General features: G+C 41.7%; 1 protein-coding gene across 3 annotated transcripts in view; it reads left to right on the top strand.

Annotated features, from left to right (window-relative positions):
* The window catches only part of iqsec3a (IQ motif and Sec7 domain ArfGEF 3a), a 135,991-nt gene that overhangs the window by 67,032 nt on the left and 46,849 nt on the right, over positions 1-22,110 (top strand). For 2 of the 3 annotated variants that reach the window (XM_051938720.1, XM_051938743.1), the window contains exons 3-4: positions 2,610-3,252; positions 12,847-14,135. In XM_051938720.1, the coding sequence (XP_051794680.1) occupies positions 2,610-3,252; positions 12,847-14,135 (1,932 nt within the window). The remainder of the gene's footprint in view (positions 1-2,609; positions 3,253-12,846; positions 14,136-22,110) is intronic. The other variant, XM_051938770.1, reaches the window with a different exon arrangement.

Raw genomic sequence — 22,110 nt, forward strand, 5'->3', positions numbered from 1 at the left:
TCAGATTGTGGATTGGTAGAATCCTAACGCTTTTGAAGATGGTTTTGTAAACTTGTCAGTCTTTTTCTGAGCTTCTTGGACATAGCTTCTCGTCATGCCACAACACATTACCAATCATGCGAAGATTAGCTTTTGATAGACACACCAGATATTCATCCCATTGGCAGAAAACAGTTGACTGCCATTTTACCTTCAGATTATCTGTTATTCCTACAAGTTCATGCAGGTTTGCCACTTGCAGATGTGTAACATTGGACAGAAAGAGACATAAACCTTTAAGCACTAATGTATAGAGTACATATAGATATACACACTTTCACTAGTACAAGCCTTTATATGCGACGGTAACCTTTAGCCAAGAATACCAGCATGCATTATGCAGATACGTAGAGGTTGTATCCTACCCTGCTTTCATTTGTTTCTGCAACTTCTGCAAATACACAGTTTTTCACTTTTCAGACCAAAAAGTTTGTTGTTGCTGTGAGACCTCCTCTTCCTCTGGGGAAAATCTTGCCAATTTTCTTCTGAAGCTCCGTGCATATGGGAGCCTGAATGTCCTGATTTTCTGCTCCGTGACTCCGGTCTTATCACCATATCCAATAAGTGGAAAAAAAAAACCCCTCTTATCTTAATCTTGGTAATAACATGCCCAGCTGTTATCACAACCACTGTCAACCAGTGTGTGAACCTGCAATGAATTCAAAATGATCTTTCAGGAAGAACCTGCAGATACTTAACACGATGCGTTTACAGCGCAAAACTGAACAACTATGACGATTCTGAGGCCGAAACATAAGCAGGACTCGAGCCGTGTGTGAAAACTTTGATAGATTTAGTAGGTAGACATTGATTTGTGTGTTTAGTTTTTACAAACCTTTTAAACATTGCAATATTGGTCTGTTTTTAGTGGGTTCGCCACTCTGATTCTGACTGAAACTCTTAAGTGAAATACCTAAAGGAATATTAGGTACATTGCCATTAAATTTTCATTTTTTTTAACGTATCCTCCTGACTTTTACTCAAAATCCCCATGACATGAATAATTGTGGTTCTAAGTGAAACACTGCAGTTACTGGACGGACGTTTGTATTGCACTAAGAATTTATTGCAGTCATGCTGTTGATCTCTTAACTTTTCATTTCATGCAATGATGAAGTCTAACAAACTGTTTTTGTTCACTACTTGGACACTAAAACTGGTGTTTAATCACATTCTTGCAATTGTGTCGTTGCAATTAGCAAATGCTAGCATGTAAACACACTAAAATAAGACAGCGAGCACAGTTTTACCCCACCATTACCGTATCAACAAGCTAGCATTAGCATTAAACACAACGCCGCATAGCCCAAAGGAGTCACGAGTTATGCTCAACAAGAAGTAGTTGGTACAATGTGTCATATAGCAGAAAATATATTGAAAGCTGCACTCAAGGTGGGATTTGAAGACTGGCAGCCATTCTCAGACAGTTTTTCCTGGGAGGCATTTCATAGCATTTGTACATCCAAAAGTGACAGAAACAGTTGAACTGACTGAAATAAACAGACTGGCACAACAGTTTACTTTTTAACCTCCTCACAGCTGATCAGTCACCATGTGAAGCTGTGTGTGAATGCATCATTAATGGAAAGTTATAGAAAATGTTGGATTTCCTCATGTCCCAGTTTTGAAGTGTGTGTATGTGTGTGTGTCTGTTTTGGATGCCTTTTAACCATCTGACAAACACTTCTGATGTAGCATACTGGCAGCTTAAGTGATGCCTTACAGATCTGCCAACATGACTGCTGACTCTTAGTCATGTTCTTCTCGCCATCAAACTTGCTGAAATAAAAAAAAAATGCTAAAGAGACGCTGTCAGTTAGATCAAGATGCTCCCGAAGAGATCAGATCATTTCAGAGACAGCTGACATTTACTGTCTTTGAAGATTTAGAATAAAAAGATTTGATTTTCTCACACTTACACCAGTTCTCTGGTATTGTAAACACACTATGAGGCTGAAATTATGTCATATACCCTTTAAATCTTAATGAAAAATTGGTGAGAAAGGATTCCCACAGGTTCCCCACCTTCACTCTTGTGCTAAAGGTTGCACCACTTGTTGTTATTACACCTCCCACACTGACACTTACATATATATTCACACCTATACAAGCTCACATATAGTCTTAAAGGTGTAGAGACACTTGTATTAGCTGCATGACTGTCCCCCATGTCTCTGTGTGTGTAGGCGTGTGTCACTATTGGCTGTCAACTATCTTGTTTTTTTCCACATTTTCCCTTCTGAAGATATTTGCTGTAATAAATAATCGCTTGATCTTTTTTTTTCCTCCGCACTTGTACACTGTGGTTTTGTTTAGCTCTTCTGTGCTGTATATTTCCCTGCTTTTCACTGTCTGTCAGTGTCTAGACAGACGAGAAAGAGAGCAGAGCAGGTAGACAGATGAACTGGACACAATTGGTAGCAGAGTGAGTGATCATACACACAAAAAAAAAGAAAAGAAAAGAAAAGGGTCAACTTCTTACCACTGACCCAGGCAGCCTGGAGAAGAGGTCAGAGCTCACCACGGATGCAGCAGCTACCTCACTCTGCGTTTTCTCCTCCTTTCTGCAGCGATGACCTTTCTCCAGACTCGTCTATGGGGGAGGAAGGGAAGGGAGGAGAGGGGGAGCTGCAGAGTGAGGCCCAGTCACAGCCAGAACCACAACCACAGCCACAGCCCCAACAACAGCCCCAACAACAGCAAGAGACTCAGCCACAGACTCAGCCACCACAGCCCCAGTCTGAGGCCCAGCCACAGATTCAACCCCAGCCCGAAGTCAAACCTCAGCCAGAACCAGAACCAGAACCAAAACCCCAGCCTGCACCAGAGCCCGAGCCCAAAACGGAGGCTCCGAGCGAGGCGGCGCCGCAGGACGCCCCCAAAGAAGCCCCTTCGCCTTGCAGAGAGGAGCAGCAGACTGGGGGGAAGGAGGAAGAGAAGGACAAGTCAGAAGAAGGAGTTGTGGAGGCTAAGAGAGAGCGGGAGGGGCAGGAGGAGAAGGAGGAGGAGGAGGAGGAGGCCAAGCGGCATGAGGGCGAGGCAGCACAGGAGGAAGAGGAGGACGAGGATGGTGGGGGAGCTAAAGGAGGTGGCGCGGGGAGGAGGGCCAGCTTGCACCACACGGCCTCCCCCTTGAGGGTGCAGCGCAACGGGGCCGGCTCGCACTCCGCCACCTCCGACTATGAGCTCTCGCTTGACCTCAAAAATAAGCAGGTAGGGTTTTGTTGGGGGTCGTTGGGGGGAGGGAGGTGAGTGGTTGGTGTGTTGTTTGATTTTTTTGGCGGGGTGGGAGGGGAGGGAGAGGGCGGCAGGTTTACTGTAACTTGGCCTTGTGTGTATTGTACGTTTTGTGGTCTGACATGTTTGTGGTGTTTAGTTTTGTTTTTTTTTTTCTGTCCGAGAAGGAGGAAGGAGCAGGAACATTTGGTTTTGTGGGCAAAGCCGGCGTCTGATGAGATTTTAATTTTTTCTATTGATTTCTTTTGTTCGTTTTGTCGTATTGATCCCTTCTGGCGCTTGTGGTAAACTGTATTCATTTTCTTCATTATCATTAACCATCATTATCATTTTCATATCATCACGTCATCCTCACTCGGTTGTGTCTTTCACCAAAACTGGATTGTGAAAGAATGTTTTTTGAAAGCACTAATCCCCAGGTATTTTCACGATGTTGTAATTTACACTACAGCAACTCATGTACATCACTTTATAGGTTCAGGGAACTGTATTACTTTGGCACGGATGCATAGTTACACACACACGTCAGGGTAATATTTAATCAATGTATGACCAAAAGTGCATTTGTATCTGCATGAATCAGCCTTTTATCTGCTTTATAATACTCAGTGGATGATGAAAAACCCTCATTTCTGTGAGAATAAAAGCGTGTGACAGTTATCTGTTCTCATCTTATTACAGCAACTTAAACTGATTTGTCTAAGCTGATGTGTTTGTGGGAAAGTGACTGGATTTGTACATGCATTTCCATGTTTTTCATGTCTGTGTTCTTATCGTGCTCTTCATCAGGGATTCAGAAATCATCTGCATTGCATAATCATCTCCATTTCAAGAACCATCAAACATTCATCTTCCATTTCCATCGTCATCCATCAAAACAACATTCTCGAGTCCAGGGATCTTCGACCAGGTAAGATGCAGTGTTTGGGTCCAACATGCGATGCTTGTAATGATTTTATTATATGTATGGTTTCTGAGTATGATGCAACTCGTAAAACATTGTCTTTGTGGCCCTTTCCAAAAGTTTATCCTGGTGATGCCATGGTAACTTCATTGGGTTTATCGTGGCTTGAGCTGGAAACCATTCACAATGTGGAGATGGTTAAGGCACCTAACGGGAAATGTAAGGTCAAATGTTTCTGGTAGGAAACATCATAGAGGCACCATCAGCTTGAGCTTTAACCATTTGTTTTCCAAATTTGAGCTCCTATGCTTTATGCAACTTCAATCTTGAATCTCAATACCTCTTAAAGAAAATTTTCAAGCAGAAATACTAAAGTTTTGTTTGTTCCAACTTCTTGATTGTATGGATCTGTAGTAGTAGTAAATGATTATTCCATAAGTTTGGACTGCTACTGACAGTATACCAAACTATCAAGAAAACTCTGTCAGATTAGTTGACAACAAATGCCATGCAGGTATTTTTTCCTCAAATGTCTCAATGCTCTTTGATCAATTCTTTTCCTTATAAGGAACAAAGGTTGTCGACCTTCGCCCCTTAAGTCGGAACTTCCATCACTGTCAGTGTGTTTTGGCAGACTTGGACCCACCGAATCGATAACCAAGAACAATCAGTAAACATAGTCCCTCTGGTGTTTCTCGGCCTCAGGGACCCAACCACAGACTCTGAAAGGACGGAATAGATGTAATTTGGGACCTTTGGGTCTTTTTGTGTCTACAGTAGTTAAATTCATAGCAATAGTGAAGACACAAAAGTGCAAGATAAGCTAAAAGAAAAAAAACCTTTGAGTGGATTGCTACTAAAATCCATCTTCCAAGTGACTTGCTATTGAAACTAATGCATTTGACTGGGATGGTTACATATATTGTACTCCCTGTCAGCTCCATTTTCACTCAATTTTGACTTAATTTCCTCCCTTATCACTTTCCTAATCAGTTCCTAAGGTTCTCTTAACCTCGGTTTCTGACCTGTATCTCCTTTTCACCTCCATTTTCTCTCCTTTAATCTCGCATCTCAAAGTCCACCTTTCGTGCTATCTCGCTGTCAACGAGGCCGGAGATACGCGATCAGCTAGATTGATCTTCTGTCTGTACAGCTGGGGGTGCAGGAGCTTGATGGATCTCCAGATCAATGTCAGGGTAATTGGATGTGCTGGGCGATACCTTGATTGCTGAGGAAGAACCTCATGATGAAGTATTTGAGCGTTGACTCACTTCAACTTGAGCATTCAACCTCCGGAAACCCCTGTTTTTCCTTCTGAAATTTAAATTGTCATTAAATTTCAAATAAAGTGTTTAATTTGAGTGCTGGCAAATCTTTTTAAGAACATGTTGTTCTTATACCACATGGTGATTACATTAATATGCATTTCTGTAAGTGAACATTCACAATGAATCTGCTGACTGATTTATATATTCTACTTGTAATGCTTAGAGTGGCGGCAGAGGTGAACTTAATTAATTAAAACTGTAAAATCAGAGACATCTGTTTTGATTGTGATCAACAGTCCCCCCTCCAAAAAGATAAAAGTTGCATATAGAATGTGAAACTTCACTCTTCTGTATAGCTCAATGGGTAGAGTGGCTGTCTTGCAACCAGAGGGTTGCTGGTTCAATCCCTGGCCTGGAGAGCTCATGTCAAGGTGTCCTTAAGCAAGATGCCAAATCCTTAACTGCTCCTGATGAGCTGTGGTTAGTGCCTTGTGTGGCAGCTTAATCCATCAGTATGTGATAGCATTTTTGTTGTACTCTGTATAATGACAATAAAGACCTTCTTCTTCTTAATGGTACTGTTACTAGTTTAACTACATTTTTCAATACCGTTGTGGCAATGTGCCGTAGGCTGTATATAAAGATGGATGATTTCACCAATAGATTTCCCAAACAGCAGTTTAAAGCTCAGTGTTTTGGCTTGCCATCTTAGCAGTGCCAAATTGTGATGAACTCCCAAGCTAATCCAGAAATGAGCACAGAAGTGGTGTCGGTGGAGCTGAGGTGGGCCATGCAACATTTCTGGGCCATGGACTGTCATGTGACAGCACTTACATGTCATTCCAAGCAGCTACACCCTTAATTATGCATAACTTAAGTAATGACACAATTGCTTTTTCTTGAAAAACAAACAAGCATCAGATTACAGTCTTTCTGATGGTTTTTGAAATACTTAACTGCTATATGCCGAGATTAGCTAAGTCTATGCCTAAAGTTGTGAAATTTATTAACATTTACTTTATTGTACGTCTCACTTTAAAATATGCCAAAAATAGATTCTAATTGGGGGCTTTGCTCCTTGGCACACCCATGAAGTCCTGAATGACAAAAACTTAGGAATGTTTCGGCTAAACTGGGTTGAACTGCAGGTTGTGTTTTACATCAAGCAGAGAGGAGGCAAATATAGAATCGAATTAAAATGTAAGTCATAAAATACTGTATATATATAGAGTCAAATTGTATTTCCAATAATGGTAAAATCTGTTGGAACTTTGCAAAATTATTAATCATATTGAGTCAAGTTTTCTTTTCAAATTCAACTTTTGTTTTTCCCTTTCGTTGGTATATGGCATTATCACTTTGGTTTCCTCCCTATTTATTCTGATATCAGGTTATCGCCCAAAATAACATGGCGTATCCAAAATGGCTGAGTTGTGAGACTTGTCTATAAGGATTTTAATATCGCAAAGGCCATGTTACTGAAGTGAGGTTGTGTGTAAATTGTGTTACGTCAACCAAAGTTCCTCTCTCAGTTACTCTTTGCATCTCTGTCATCCAAAACCTGAAGACTTGTGGGGTTTATCCTGTTTATACAGCACCAACACATTTACAAAAAAGCTGCTCCTCAAACTCAGAGGTCTTTTAGAAGAATGTAATCCTTGCCAAATACAAAGCTTTTTTCTGTGTTTTTGGGATGATGAATTAATAGCCTGACTTTAAATGTCTTTTCCTGCTCAGTAATTGCTGCTGTTCTCTCCTTGAGTGGTTGGGGTTCTCTTGAGTCCAAAGACATTAGCCTCTATTGAAGGACACACTGTTTAGGTTGGGGTTCAGAATGTGTTTTCCATGATACATCAAAACATTTGAAGTGTTTAGTAGCCTGTCTAAAACTGCTGATGTGACAACATAAAGAAAAGTAACAGCCCATGTGATGACACTGTTCAATAGATTCGTGCTGAGAACAGTGAAAATGTAGCATATCATGGTTTTTGGCCACTCTGATGAGACTGTAGTTTTTGTTTAGTTTTTTCTGACACAGACCAGTCAGTGTGATCCCAATTTTTTGTCTGCATCACATTTTATCTTTCAGAAACCACTGAGGTTTTTCTACAAATGACTTTGGTCAAGGATGCGTCAGCTAAACAGTCTCCACCCTCTGATGACATCAAGCTTTTTCCATTGTCATCCTCATTTTGTAATACAGTCAGCATTAGTGGTGTCCCAGTTTTGCTGTTATATAATCGTCTCATTAATCATGCAGATGTTTCTGTGCTGTAAGACAGTGTGCATGAGCATGAAAGCTAATAGTCATGGCTTTGCATTTTGCCCCTTATTTCTGCAACACACAAGATAAGATCATCCGCAGTGTTGTTTCCACACATCAAGCTCCTCTTTTAAATTTAAAGGTGAAATGTACATGTGAAAATTAATAGAGAGTCTCTGTATGGCCACATTTAATTCCTTATGGCAATGATATTATGTCTATGATCTGTATTGTGTATAGATTACTAAGCTTTGGAAATACTGCCCGTGTGCTTTTTGATCATTTCAGGCAAAATTATCCTCAGCAAGAATGCAAATAAGTGGTTTTAGTGACAAGCACCAAAAGCATCCATCCAAAAAGTTGTTTAAAATGCGGTATTGCTGTTGTAGCTCATGAAAGCAAACACTAAAAAACAGCAAAACAAAAGTGAATTTAGACAATTTTCTCAGAGTTAATGGGGTTCCATTAAACTGCAGGCCTTTTACAGGGAAAATATTCTGTCTTTATGCAGCTTTTTACATCACAAAGCAGAAGGTTATAAAGGAGACATTTAGACCGGAGCTGTTTTGTTATAATGATACCATAGAAGGAGGGCAAGAGTAATCATGGCAAATGACTCAAAACAGAAAATCTGCCTCTTGAAATCAAATTAAAAAGAAGAAACCATGCTGTGCATTGCACTTTTGATTGACCTTTACCTTTGAGGCAAATTTCCATTTGAGGCACAAACAATTTCAGTCTAAAACGCATTCCTTTTCCAAAGCCCTTGAGTATTAATATTTCATATATAGACGGAGACAGTCTCGAATTTCAAGCCAAGATCACCACACTTCCTGCAGCACTTCCAGCCCAAAATCTACCTGCAGCTCAAAAGTATTTGAAATTTCCATTTGAGATCATGTTTCTATTTAAATGAGATCATTATCTCAAATTGATATGCTCGCATTAAGCCCCCTTTTTGGGATGGGAAGCTTGTTTGACTTCAGGAGGCTTAGAGACTAATGCCCTTGACTTTAAATATTTACATGTCTCTTTTATCCTCCCTTATCTATCCTGTTCCTCTTCATTATACCTTGCAGCATCTGTTTATATTCACTTTCAACCCTCAAACTCTGTCACTGCATACCCTAGTTTCTTTCTACACATTCAGCAGATGCAGTAGCACGTTGCGCTGGATTGTTTTCCACCTTTTTCCCTCCCTCATTCAAAGGGGAACATCAGGTCAGCATGGTGCTGATCTGCCCGTCAAAATCGATTTGGAGACAGTGGTGGAACAGAGCTGTGCCATCACCATTCTCTCAAACCACTGCGCCTCCGGAATAATCTCTCTCTCCATCAGCGCTTAGTGAAGTGATCAGAGGTAGAACTGACAGTGGGCTAATGGGGGAGATTTTCAGCAGTGCCATTCTTGACGCAGTCATCAGTCTCGCCACCTCTTTCTATATCTCACCTTCCCCTAACCACCCTGAGCCACTTGTTTTCTTGTTTCTTCCTTGTTGTTTTCATCCATCTTTTGGTTCCTTCTTTCTTTTCTTTTTTACATGCATTTCACAGGCCAGGGTGTGTGCTGGCGTAAAACTTGATCATTGTAGCCATAAATCCTGGCAAAGGGTAGATAAACACATTATTCATCATCGGTTTCGTGAAATGCTATTATTAGTGTGGCACTATTAGTGACTAAAAAAGGGAACTGAGATTTGTTGGACTCAAACAGAACTTAAGGGAGTTTTTGCTCATTGTTTAGTTGTCCAGCCCACAACTTTTCTGTTTTGTCTCACTCTCACGGGTCTCAAAGTAACATTTATGGCCTCATCAGGCAAGCTGTGGTCTGTGAAAAAGCTCTTAAAACCCACTGTGAACTATAATCTGCACCAAATACAAAGTTATGTACCAGCTGTTGACTGTTATGGAGGTTTTAGGTACAAAAAGACAAATATATCAATCAAAAAGTTAGTCAAGACCAAAAACAATGCTAAAAGAAATTTATTGTTGAACTTGCATTCACTTGGTGGCCAAAACAGAACTTTGAATTAGTTTGGTGTAAAGAGTTGAAAGGTAGAACATTACAACATAATAGTGATGGACCATAGCACACTTGTGCTGAACTTTAAAGGCCTAAACTCTCTACTACTTTGGCACAGTGCTGGTGCTATGCAGAACTTCTTGTTGCTGCTGTTTGCTGTCACGTGGCTGGCAAATATGTGGAACATTCAGAAGTGTAGGCTACTCCGGTTCTTGTGTGTGCTGTTCTTGGTGCTTTTTCCTCCTGATGTAGAAAGATAGACATCGTACCAAAGTGTAACGGAGTGAAAGCGAGTGATAAAAGTAATGGATTATAAATAATGAAGTATTTACTGGTAGGCCAGTTGCATCAGTACTCTTGCTTATAAACACGTGTATTGTTCATCTTACTGAAAAGACCCCAGCCTTCAACCTATACGTAGTGTCATCACAAAGGGATTTTGGCTTGTTGTGCATCTCTATGTTGAATTGTCTTCACTCTACAGAAGCGGAAAACTATGCAAACACGCACCAATATGGAGCCATAAATTGGCCTTGACAAGACAAGAGCACCACCTATCAATCACCATATTATTACAGACAAATGCCCATTCTGGGGAAAGTGAAACTAACTTATAAGGAAAATGTGAAGCTGTAAAATTTGAAATTTTGTTGTACTACCGTCCTGTACTGAGGTAAAATGACAATAAAGCTTCTAATTCTGATTGACTTTGTACACTTAAGGGGGTTGACCAATGTTAGCGTAGCAACTCAAGGACAGAGGAGCTCAAGCCTGAAAGAAAAGGAGCCAGGGGCTGTTGTGTTGCAGCATTGTCTTTGTTTGTAGCAAAATAAAACTGGTAGTAAAGACGACAGTGCTGTTTATGGTGTCATCTGAAAGCAGCATTAATTACAGAAATAGAAGTTGCCACCAGTACTGTTACCATCACTTACAGTGTATATTCAAAGTGATATAAAATCATGTCTGCATTACTTTCAGTCCTTTTACGCCTGGCATCAAATCCTGTCCACTTTCCTCTTGCTTTCTTGCTCCATTCATCATGTCCCTACTAGTCCTAATGGCTCTAATTCCGTCCGAATGGCAAAGTGTATCAGATACACACACTAATAAAGAAAGCAACGTGACCCAAATGCTTTATTCATCATCCCCGACCCCAGCTTACGCAGAAGGCAAAACAAACAAACTCGACTGCTACATTTAATCAGACGCAGGCCCGCTGACGGGCCTTTTCCCCCCATTCAAGGGCACCTCTGCAGTGGAACTCTTTGGCGAATTTGTTTTGTTGAGGATCACCTCTCTGAGTAATGAGGTCAATCATATTACCTCGGTGCTTGTCTTAGAATTAAACAAAAGACAGAAGGAGAAGACTACGCAAGCTATTTTGGAGCACAGTCATGATGATAAGGCCTTGTCATTTCAGGAGTGCACACAGCGGAGAACAATCCAGATTAAAAAGTGATGAATATTCAGGCTGAGTTCGACCAGTCTGCAGGAGCTGACAGCTACTGAGGAGTCACCATCGGCAGATACAGTCGAGCTGTAAACCAACGTCCTATTCAGAAAGCACCTTAATATTCTCCGTACGTTTCACTTTTCTCGCAGAGGCTCTGCAGTGAAATATAAATGGAGTAGATAAGATGGATTTTCAGTGTCATTCCACTTTTCTAAAGAGCTTTGTGTGTGATTTCCTTCCTCCAATGACATGACAGTAGCTGCATCTTGTTGAACTAACCACTTATCAGAAATTGCAAACCCCCTCCGGCTATTACAGCCTATCAGTGCTTTTCGGTGCAGAAGTCCAGATGAGGTGGCGTGGTGACTTTGTCCAGGACTAAAGCAAAAGGAGATTAGCGGCTAAAAGTCACATTTTGATCCGCCGAGGCCACGGTAACCATTCACTCAATTGCATTTGAATTGACAGGAAGGGTGTTTTTCGTGGACCAAATTAATCCTCACTTACATGTTGCACTGATACGACAGCCCAGCTCAAATCCTGGAGAGGTCTGAAGAAGGGAAGATTCAGGATTTCTATTTTGTAGAATTAAATGCTACATCTATGCAGGATATTTTACATTCTGTGTATTGATTCATGTTTGTAAATTGACACTGTGTTTTCTTTCAAAGCTCCACACTCGTGCCCTTGATAAAGTTAGAACAGAAACAGAATTATATTCATTGATTTAGTGTGAATGAAAAGGATTTCAGAGTGACTTGGGAAGATAAGCGCTCTTTCTGGGCACTTCCAAAGATACCCACACCCTGATTGTTCTGGGAAACTCAAAGAGGTTTCATCTAGTGTTTGAGCTGCTGCCAGATGAGCACGGCTATATTACATCTCTATCTATTTCCCACAGCATTTGAGCAATTTTTTTTTTCCACAGGCAAGATTAATGGCCTGTTCAGTTTCAGACAATTTACAGTCATGTGGAGGACTTTCTCTCAGGAATTCACACAGATTATAAGTTCTATTTATTGAGGAAATGAACGGTTTATCCAAATGCCGCGAGTCAGCCATTTCGGTGTTTGTTACTCTCAGACCGTGGCTTTGACAAGAATGCAATAGTTTCAGTATATACACATCAGAACACCAGCGTGGAAACTAAAGTTACGGAGTCATCTAAGAATACTATTATTTGAATTTGTAGTATTTAATATCTGGATTTTGCCTTTCAAAAATCAATTTTACAGCCCTTCTCACCTCATTTTGTTCTTCTTTTCCCACCATAATTAACCAATTTCACTTTACATGTGCAGCTCATTCATTTTCCGCCCACACTTCAGCTGTTTATCATGCTGCTTTTCAGCTCCTATATGATATTAATCTTTCATGCACCATAGGCGAACAAAACAATATTAAAAATGTTCAAACACTGGTGCATGCATGCTGTCCGCTCACAAATATAACCATCCCTGAGGGAAATATTATTGGAGTTCCAGATTCAGAGCCCTCTGTGATCTTAAGCAATGTTTTTCTCTTATCTGTGTGCATCTTGGGTTTGTTGTCAATTTGTATATGAAGCGGTGACTGCCATGTATAGTTGAGATTCTTGTGAAATCAAAAACACCAGTTCATTGCTTTCTTTCTGTATCCCTCTTTCTTCTGTTTCTTCAGATCGAAATGTTAGAGCACAAATACGGTGGCCACCTCATCTCCCGCCGTGCTGCCTGCAAGATCCAGACTGCCTTCCGCCAGTACCAGCTCAGCAAAAACTTTGAGAAGATCCGCAATTCGCTCTTGGAGAGTCGTCTGCCTCGACGCATCTCCCTGCGCAAGGTCCGTGTCCAGAATACGGAGGGTTTCTCCGCTGAACGGGCGCTGGCAGAAGGCTGTAACTTGGCAGGGATCCCACTGGTGCGCTCGCCATCTCTGCCTGCCACAGTCGGTGGCACCCTGACCGACCTGGAAGACTCATTCACTGAACAGGTTCAGTCACTGGCAAAGTCCATTGACGATGCACTCAGCAACTGGAGCCTGAAGACCATGTGTTCCCTGCAAGAAGGCGGCACCTATCAGTTCACCGCCGACTCCTTCAGTGCGGCGGCGGCAGCAGCAGCGGCGGCTGCGGGTGCAGGAGGGGGTGGAGAAGGAGGCAGTTTGGGAGAGTCGGCAATTCATCAAGGCCCTGTGGACCCGAGTGATCTGTCGAGAAGCGCAAGTAAGCTGATGATGGCGTTTCGAGATGTGACAGTGCAGATTGACAGCCAGAACTTCCGTGTTTCGTCATCAGTCATGGAATCATCCACTTCCGTCACGCTTGGCAGTGGCGCCGAACAAGACGGAACCTCCACCACTGTCACAACCACAACAAACTCCACACCAGCTTTCGTTGTCCCCCCTGCCTCCTCACAAGAACCCCCTCCTCCGCCTGCAGAGGTCCCAGCTCAGCACATAGATCCGCCACCACCACCCCAAGAACCCCCACCACCGCCGGAGCCTGACATAGAAGGAGGCGATCAGGATATTGAATTCCCTGCGCCGCCTCCCAGTGAAGAAGAGCTGGGAGAGGATGAACAACCTCCCCTGACCCCTCTGGATAAGATGGCTGCCCCTCAAAGCCTAGAGGAGGTTGGCATGGTGGCACCGCCGCCAGGAGAACCTCCCCACATCCCTCCGCCACAGGAGGCTGTGCTGCTGGGGAGCTCTCCTGTGGTGGAGCCTCTGGATGTCAAGAGATGCGGCTCTGAGACGGCGGACAACAGCTCAGAGCAGATGAGCAGCAGCAGCACGTCGACGGAGGCGCGCTCAACATCCGAAGCCTCGTCCAAGGAGGCACTGCAGGCCATGATCCTCAGCCTGCCACGCTACCACTGTGAGAACCCCGCCAGCTGTAAATCACCCACGCTGTCCACGGACGTCATGAGAAAGCGCCTCTACCGCATCGGCCTCAACCTCTTCAATGTGTGAGTAGCCACTGTTCATTCATTCACGTTGAGATGATTGTAATTAAAATGTAAATCAGGCTGAGTTTTTGTGCTGTCAGTTACAAATCGTTGCTACCTCGTGAACCACGATTAACTGTACCGCAATTATTGATTTCAAAGAGATGTGGGTATGACAGAACAGTTTTGTGAATTATGTTTTACAACAGTGATGAAACAAAATGAGTTTCTCCCCCCTTCCTTTGTTTCAAAACACACTTAAGATTTGCACACTCAGGATTATATTGATAAATCCAATCAGGAAATTCCATGACATTTTGGAGTAATTGGGATGATTATTTGGCAGTTTTAGCATTACCTCCAGGTGCTGGAGTGCTTGGTTAAAGGTCATAAATTCATTTAAAATTGGGGGTTTTAAATCTTGAGAAGGTCAAAAGAAAAGATGACAGTAGATTTATTGCAAAGGATAGAATTGTGTGTGCACAGTGAGATTTATCAAACAGTCTGTACCCTCCACCCCTCCTCGAGGTGTACATGAAGTTTGATGGAACCCTCTGGACCCAAAAGAGCCAAGAAAAGCACTTCACAAATCCCCATTGTGCTGAAAGAACAAACATGACGAAACCCAAGTACTAAGCTAGATTTGAAGCATCTTCTTTCTTCTCAGTGAGACAGATCAGCACATGGGACTAAGAGAGAGAAGGTGATTCATTGAGACAGAGAAGTGTTGGAAGATTGATTTGTAAGAGGAAACGAAACAAATGTGGATGAAATAGTTAGTGGTAACTTAACGTAGGAGCAGATAGCCTTTACTCAGACAGGGCGGTAATGACAGTTGGATAAGCCCCATGCTCCTCAGTTACTGCCGGTATGCTTGTCAAACTTTTTATTCTCGCTCAGCGCATACTGGGTGCAATTTACATGGATACTAATGGCAGACAGTGGATTCCTGAGTTCAGACAGAAGTCCCTTTCAGACATGGGATATGTTGCCAAGCTGACAAAGTGACTGCTTTGTGTCATTCAAGCATGGGTGACTTTTACATTAATGTTCCTTATGGCTTCATTCAGACATGACAGCACATTTACTGAAAGAACTGCATGCTTGAGTGATATTTGGGACTTGGTTCACATCAAAATTGCATCCTGCTGGAAAACACAATCACAGCATTGCCAACTCTGGAAATTTGTTTTCAGAATGTCTCATGCTGACCAAAGAAATATAGAAAGTAGACTCCTTTTAGGGATGTAGGTTTTTAGGGCTGACTCCGAAGATCAATAGTAATTGGCAAACAAGACCAACACCTGATGTTTAGATCCAATACACGTTAATGCTATAAAGACATAAATAGAACCAAAATAGGACTTCTTCTTGAAGCTGAATTACTTTTAAACTACCTGCCAACAAAAATAACTACAAGACCCAAAAAAATGTACTATCCTAATCAAACCCTCACGAAAGGATCAATTCTTCCACAAAAAAATAAATTAGACCCTTAACCCTCTCAAACAAGTGACTCACTCAAGAACCTGTACAAGATACACATCTTTGAGACACACATGAGCAAGTTCAACTCTTCATAAAAGCTGTCACTGAATGCCAGGTTGACAGGTCTTTTAAAGTCCAGAGTGTTGCTTGATTGGAGGCTGTAGTCAGGTCTGGTCCAATCAGGTTTCAGATCCGGGGAGGGTAGGCGTGTCAGCAAAGGCCAGGAGGATGAACGAGCCAATCAGGGTGCAGGAACAGAGGTACACAGCTGTTCACAATACAGGCCATCACGACAATAGAGGAGAGGGAGTGCAGCAGATACTCATTAAATAATGCTGTTTATTGGACATCTGTGTCAGGTGACTGTTCAAAGTGCATCTTTACACTTCAATTCCTAGCTTTTTTTGGTGTATGTTCCATCTTGTGTTCCTCCCACTGCCTAACTCCTGTCATTTTCCTCTGTGGCTTCACAAGAAGTCTGCAGAAGAAAAAGCTGCTCTCTGTCTTGAGAAGCTTGTTTTTGTTGCAGTTTTTCAGTCATTCTGAATGCAGCTTCCTGCCTCGCTGTCTGGCGAAGAGTGACAAAGTCAAAACCAGATAAGAACTTCCCAAGATGCGCTCCAGACAGGTGCAAGCTGGTTACATGGCAGCGAGAGATAGGAAATGAAAAAAACATTGCCACGGTGACAACAGTGCACGAGGCCAGAACTGACTCAGTCTGTTGTGTTGAGGAAAAACACCGAATCCCAGAGCTGCGTGTGGAGCAGAGAGTTTGGAGAACTTCCAGTTAGTTAATTCGCTGAAATAACAAATTCCTTTCCTCACATACATTGCATAATGTGTATGATGAATTTTTGCTAAAATTTCAAGCAACCAAGTGCAGTGAAAATTAAGTGTATACATTTACAACAGCCCTGATTTATTTGTTCAGCACTTCCCATTTAAAACATTTGTAACCGTCCCACCCTTGAAAAAGTGCTCAGCAGCCACCAGCCACACTTATTAAACAGGGAGATTTACCATATGCTCTACTGGCTTCTCACCCACAGCATCCCCTAAAGCACCCAAACACCCCATATGCTAATAAATGAGCTGGACTCACTCGCATATATAACAAGCTGAGCTCAACTGCTGATCAAGTAGCTGGGTAACAATTAGTTCCAATGCGTGACGGATGAATCTAAAAAATAATGGCAACGATCCACAAAGCCTAAAATTCTCATTAGTCATTCTGCTGTGAGTCGTGAATGTAATTAAAAGTTCTTTCAGCGCAGTGCGAACCAGCACCTTGGGAACTGGGATGAAACATTTCTTAATATTTCAGTCTGAGAAGGATTGGATTTTTTTTTTTTCCTGCTACCTCGGCCATTTCTGTAGAGGCTCTGTGATGGGAAATACGCTGTTCCCTTGGGTACAAAAGAAACACTACAAGATTTTGTTAAGATATTGTCCTAATTAAGCCATCTGACACTGATTTAGAAGATTGGGGCTCATAAATACACATTATCTTTTTGCTTGTACTGCCAAGCTCCGCAGCACCGTAAAAGTGCTCAATAAAGCCGATTAATTTTGACTCAGTGCTGCAAAACAAGAGAAGGAATGAGCTGTTTTCTTGGGTAATTCACAAAATACAAGAAATAGAAGAGAAAATGGATGTTACCACTATCAGCTAGTATAATATTTGCCACGAATCCAGGTCTTTTGCAACATAAGTAAACTCTAGGTTAAATTTGACTTTAGTATGCAGCTATTTTATGTTGTGACTGGATTTTACAGTCATTTTACGGAATATAGACTTTATCAAGCTCAGACTATTAAACACAGATTCATAGATTTACCATAAAATGCTCAATAAAGCTGGTTTACTTTGAGTTAGTGCTGGAAAACAAGAGAAGGAATGAGCTGTGTGCTTAGTGAAGAGTAGGTAATGCAAAAAAAAAAAAAAATACAGAAAATGGACCATAAAATGGGTTATTGTAATATTTGTCAGGAACCTTGTTCATTTGCAACATAAATGCATTTTCAAAAAGAAAAGTTAAGTTTTATCCTTGACTTTATGCTAAATTTTACTTTTGTTTGCAGTTACTTCATATTGCGGCAGGATTTTAGAGTCATTTTACCTTTACTAGTCTTTGTTAAGCTCAGACTAGTTAACACAGATTCATAGATGTTTGTGAAAAATCTCTGACCTGCAGTTATATGTTGACAAATTGTTCATTCTGTAACTTTTTTTGTGAAAAATGCAGCCCCAAATACAAGACACAGACTCTTAGGAAAGATTCATTTGAAGTATGTAATCTTTAGGAGAGTGGGGAAGCAGTTGAGGCAGACAGAAGTGCTGGAGGTTGGAGGAGCAGGTGGAGGAAAGTGAGCAGGCTGAAGATCAGGTTGACTAGCTGTTTGGAAAGGAACCTCACTTGCATACAAGGGAGAACACAAAGACAACATCTACTGGCACAGAAGGTGAATGAATATTCTGATGAAGGCCACAGAAGCTGGGTTGATATCCTGCAGGAGTTGATGGGTGATGATGAACAGGTGTAGCAGCTGCAGGAGTAACCCCACCCAAACACACAGACACACCCACACAGAGGGAAGGGAGACGAATAGGAGCACAAGGTTGAAGATACTCGAAGCATGGCAAGATCCACAACACCTTCACCATTAGAGGATCATATATGTTACCTACGGCACATTAATAAATTAGCATTAGTTTTGGAACAATATTGAGTGTTCAATTGGATTAATGCAGTGAAATTACTGAAAGCTGAGATCTATATTTGACAGCAAGAGCAACTGTTGCTCAAGTTAAGGTTCACCTTTCTGCCGTCCTTCAACGTCTGAACCCCAAGAAGTTTCTAAGCATGTTTGCTCCCATCACATTTTTCCTCACCATGGGCTCATTTTTCACTGCAATATGAAGTCATACACCTCTATGGAACCAACACAGCCATGGCTAGAATTACAGAAAGCCTAACAATTTCTCTTTTGGCAGGATAGGAAAGTCATATTAACTCGTACAACATTATTTGCAAGTGTCTCCAGATGTTACCAACAGTAGAAAGAGGAAAAGATGACTCTGCCCACTATAGATCTCATACCATTAACATTTATTAGTTGTTTCCATACTTGTTTTATCTCTGCTCTCTGGAAACACAGCCTTCACTTTAACCCAAAAATCTCAGTGAAGGTAATCCATGGTATTTAATGAGGCTCGACTACAGCTTGTCAACATAGAACTGGATGCATTGACACTCATTTCCCAGCCAATATTTTCTTGCTGTCTCGTCTAAAACATGTATCTCAACATTAGATGACCCTCCACTGAAAAATGGTCCCATTTTTTAGGATTAATTAACCTTTAGGAAGTATTAGTCTTAGTTGATAGGTCATTTTCTTGGGAACCAGTGAAAACTATTGGTGAGGTACTTTTGGGAATCCCTCGACCTCATCACCAGCCTGGATGGGGTTATGTAACGCAGAATTTTGCATGCAAAACACTTCTTTTTTTAAATCCACTGCCATTTGCTAAAAAATTCTGCCTTTCTAATAGCACATGCCACTTTGAGTTTGGTAACTTAAACACTTGGGTACAGTTCGGTACAGAGTATGGCTTGAGAGGATGCAACATTTGGTCTCCGTTATGAAATATGTGGTGCATTTTCATATGCTATCCTGACCTCCACACATTTCCATCTCCATATTGCTACATATACACTTACTGCAGTGGAAACTGAATTATGTAGTGCAGATTGATCCAATGTGGATGTACTTCCATGAGAAACTAATATGAAACTTTCAGAAAGTTCATTAAGATGTAGAAAATTAGCAGCAAATCCAAACTGGTTACACGAACAAAAGCTACCCTGGTCAGACTCTGTAAAAGGATATTAAGTGTACATTTAAATAGCTTCTCAAACGTGTTGGTAGCTTCAGTCTGAGTGGCAGAAAATTATTGGAAATGAAGCATTTATGTGTTCAGATCATCTTTTTTATCATTCAAGGGGATGTTGCGACTGTACACACTTGTAAATGACCGGTAAATGAAAGCTCTCTGACTTTTTCGGGGGCATTGCTTTTTAAATGACAGGTTTCACAGCCTCTCTGTCTGTTTGCAAACTCACTTCTCATTCCTCTGATCAACACATTGAAAGATAAGCCCACTTTTAATAAATTGGCTGAGAGGGAAGAGAGAGATAGAGTGAGGAAATAAGAGCAAAAACTAAATAAAGAGATCGAGAGAGAGAGAGGGCAATCGGGCTTGAGGCTTATTAGTTCCACCAGTTCATATCCTCCCTCTAATACCTGCACTGTTGTATCCTTTGCATCTTAAACAGGGCTGCTTGCTTTGGGCTAAAACTTGGATATTGCTTGATCATGCAGACAAGAGAAAATAAACCTCACACATATGCACACAGATGAGGTAGTGTAAACTGTGAGGCTGTGTTTGTTTTGCAGTTGGCAGCCATCTTTGCAGGGTGGAGAAAGGGTTACGGTGGAAAGTAAATTAAAGGGAGCAGAAGTTCTGGGTGTATGTCGTGTGTGTGTGTGTGTGTGTGTGTGTGTGTGTGTGTGTGTGTGTGTGTGTGTGTGTGTGTGTGTGTGTGTGTGTGTGTGTGTGTGTGTGTGTGTGTGTGTGTGTGTGTGTGTGTGTTAGTGCACCAGCCTGCACAAAAAAAGACAGACTAGTGAGTGATGGAAATGGAGTGCCGAAGCAAGATAGAACAACGGAAAGAGACACAAAAATGTAGGCTGGGGAAAAGGTTGAGAGAAAGACCACTTGATAAAGTTTCCACCTCGAGTGTGGCCTGAATGACAATGGCTCCATTATGTGAGAGGAGTGTGTGTCAAGGACGCCGCCGTCACACCAGAGAGCTGCTACCAAAAACCTTGAACAGCGAACAGAGAGGGGACGATGGGTGACATTAATGACAGAGTCTTGAGCAGATTTTCGCTTTTGGTATGCATGACTTTTCCATTTAGTACAGCTCAGTTAGACATGTCCTTAATTCACTTTTCTCCTTCACACGTTCCAGCGTAGTGAAAGCATTGATTATACATTGGAGCTGCTCACAGTGGACTCGGATCGACTTCCCACTGTGCACGAAAACGGAGCACAATCACACCTCTGTGAGTTAAAGAAATGGTGGCATCGGGAGGGATCCAGACTAACGCTTTCACTAGTAGCACCAATTTGAACAATTTGCTCACCCCCAGCCACCCTCCACAAACTAATAATCCAACATGCATGCTGGTGAATAGTTGTCTTTGCAAAACCTAGTTTTGCACTGAGGTAAAAACTGTCAGTTTTTTTTTCTAATGCCTCGCATGCAAGCTAAAATAGACGTTAGCCAGGTGGATGCAGTTCACTCAGACAGCTGTGAGGCCCCAAAATTAGTTGGATAAGACTGAAGTAAGTACTTGCAGGTTTGCCCGACATGGAGTGATTGTATTGACATGGGGCCAGGTTTTAAATATCAGTCGATCATGTGTGTTTAACTGTGGGAGGCCAAAATTGTGGCACTGTTAATATTACTTTCACTTTTCAGTTCTATCACCATGGACTTCTCTCTCTCTCTGTGTTTTGTTTTTTTAAACTAATTTGCTATAGATAGATATGTATAGTTTCACCTATCAGGCAAGGGGAGATTGACTGAGCCTCGAATAAGAAAAAAAAAACTACTTTCAATCACAATAGTTAACACAGTAGCTGCATGTGGCGGTTGGAGTGTCTCCACATCACCCTGATGATCATCATTCACTCACACAAAGGCAACCGGATGAAATTCTAACATGCACCCCTTTGAAAAATGGTCGTATGTACAACCAATTTGGTCGCAGTCTGAAGCCCTGGCCAGAGGAGATGTATGGGTGATTTCATTAATGTCACAGAGTGATGCATATATCAAATAATGCAGGCTAACTAATGTAGCAAAGCCGAATTACTGGAGAGGATCCTGCACCACAGAAAGCTGCGTTTGTGTGTATATTTCGATATTCGTGGGAGCTTGTTTGGACAGACACAAACCTTTCCTGAATTAACATTCTACTCTCGGTGCTAAATGACCCAGCGCATAATTACAAACTCTGAAATCCAGATGGCGAACACAGGAAGCATTTCTAATTTCTCATAGAACCCAACACCTTTTACCCTCATTTGCTCTGGATATTTAAAGAATAAGGCACGCCATACTGTGATTTTCAAAGTGCGAAACAGTCACACAAGAACACAGAGTGAACTGATCCTTCAAAGATTAAGTTAATGTAGCTTGTTTGTGCCATAGATGACCACATTTGTAATGCGATGCGTCATCGGAGTGAGCTTCAGGAGTGCAGCTGCCACTAACGGGTTGTAAACTGCAATTTTATAAAACAACAATGAAAAAAAATGCCAACCTAAGGAGGCAGAAAGCTGCCACATCACTTCTATTCTACCCTCAATTGCCTTCTCAGCAAAAGCACGCTTGATTGACACGAGCAGTTCTGTGCAACCCCGAATCCACATAAG

Source organism: Acanthochromis polyacanthus, chromosome 1 (genome assembly GCF_021347895.1).
Source record: "Acanthochromis polyacanthus isolate Apoly-LR-REF ecotype Palm Island chromosome 1, KAUST_Apoly_ChrSc, whole genome shotgun sequence".
Lineage (NCBI taxonomy): Eukaryota > Metazoa > Chordata > Actinopteri > Pomacentridae > Acanthochromis > Acanthochromis polyacanthus.